Consider the following 863-nt stretch of genomic DNA (forward strand, 5'->3'; position numbering starts at 1 on the left):
CCATTTCCTCATGGTAAAGCTTGAAGCAATCCACACACAAGCCGATCTAATTAGTTCACATTCAAAATAAAAAATTACAAATAAGAACTATTGCAATGCTTGCGACAATGTTATTTGCCTTACCTTGCATGAGCAGCTCTCAATCTTTTTCTCTCTTCTCCTTTTATATTTCTTGGAACATCGATGACATCTTCTGGACTTCTTGCTAGGTACCATCAAATGCATCTGGCTATCTTCGAACCTGTTGGAGCTAAGAAATCGCTTTCGACCTGTGTAAGTTGAAATTAATTCTATTAGCAGATTCTTGCGAAACTGCTTCTGTCCCCGTCGCTTTGGTTTTCCTGATCTGGTCTTCAAAGTATGATTGGCTGATTGTGTCATACAAACGAATGCATTCACAACTAACTGATCCAACAAAAACCAGATAAGGTACTTCCACCATTTCCTGGACTTCCTTGTAGTAGGATAGGCAGATCGTAGTTGATCTGTCCTATCTACGCCTCCCATAAACTTTGAGTATTGGGGCACCACTGATGGACAAGGAACCTCGATTGATGCACCATTCTTTCGCTTACATTTTATCGTAGTTGATGCTGGATTAGTGCAGGTTGACAACAACCGAACTGGGTTGTTGTCAAACCAAATCTAGGCGGTTAGTGGGCCACACTGAAAAGTGTTACTTTCCCCCCTACGTCGGACGACCTTGCCACGAAACTGCTGAGGCCAACCTTTACGGTGTTGCCTAGTCGTTCCGCAGCAATACACTCCTTTCGAGAGTCGCTCAAGGAAAAGGTCAGCACTGGTAAAGTAATTATCCACGTATACATGGAAATTCTTACCTTCCAGATCTGCTGTCAAATCTC

At 42.6% G+C, this 863-nt stretch overlaps 1 protein-coding gene across 1 annotated transcript in view; it reads right to left on the reverse strand.

Moving 5' to 3' along the window:
• Nucleotides 1-123: 123 nt before the first annotated feature.
• The window catches only part of TRIADDRAFT_62752 (uncharacterized protein), a gene marked incomplete at both ends in the record, with an annotated part of 5,648 nt that continues 4,908 nt past the window's right edge, over nucleotides 124-863 (reverse strand). Inside the window, 2 exons of the mRNA XM_002118701.1 lie at nucleotides 124-205; nucleotides 242-269. Of these exons, the coding sequence (XP_002118737.1) occupies nucleotides 124-205; nucleotides 242-269 (110 nt within the window). The remainder of the gene's footprint in view (nucleotides 206-241; nucleotides 270-863) is intronic.

Source organism: Trichoplax adhaerens, genomic scaffold, assembly GCF_000150275.1.
Source record: "Trichoplax adhaerens TRIADscaffold_728 genomic scaffold, whole genome shotgun sequence".
Taxonomy (NCBI): domain Eukaryota; kingdom Metazoa; phylum Placozoa; class Uniplacotomia; order Trichoplacea; family Trichoplacidae; genus Trichoplax; species Trichoplax adhaerens.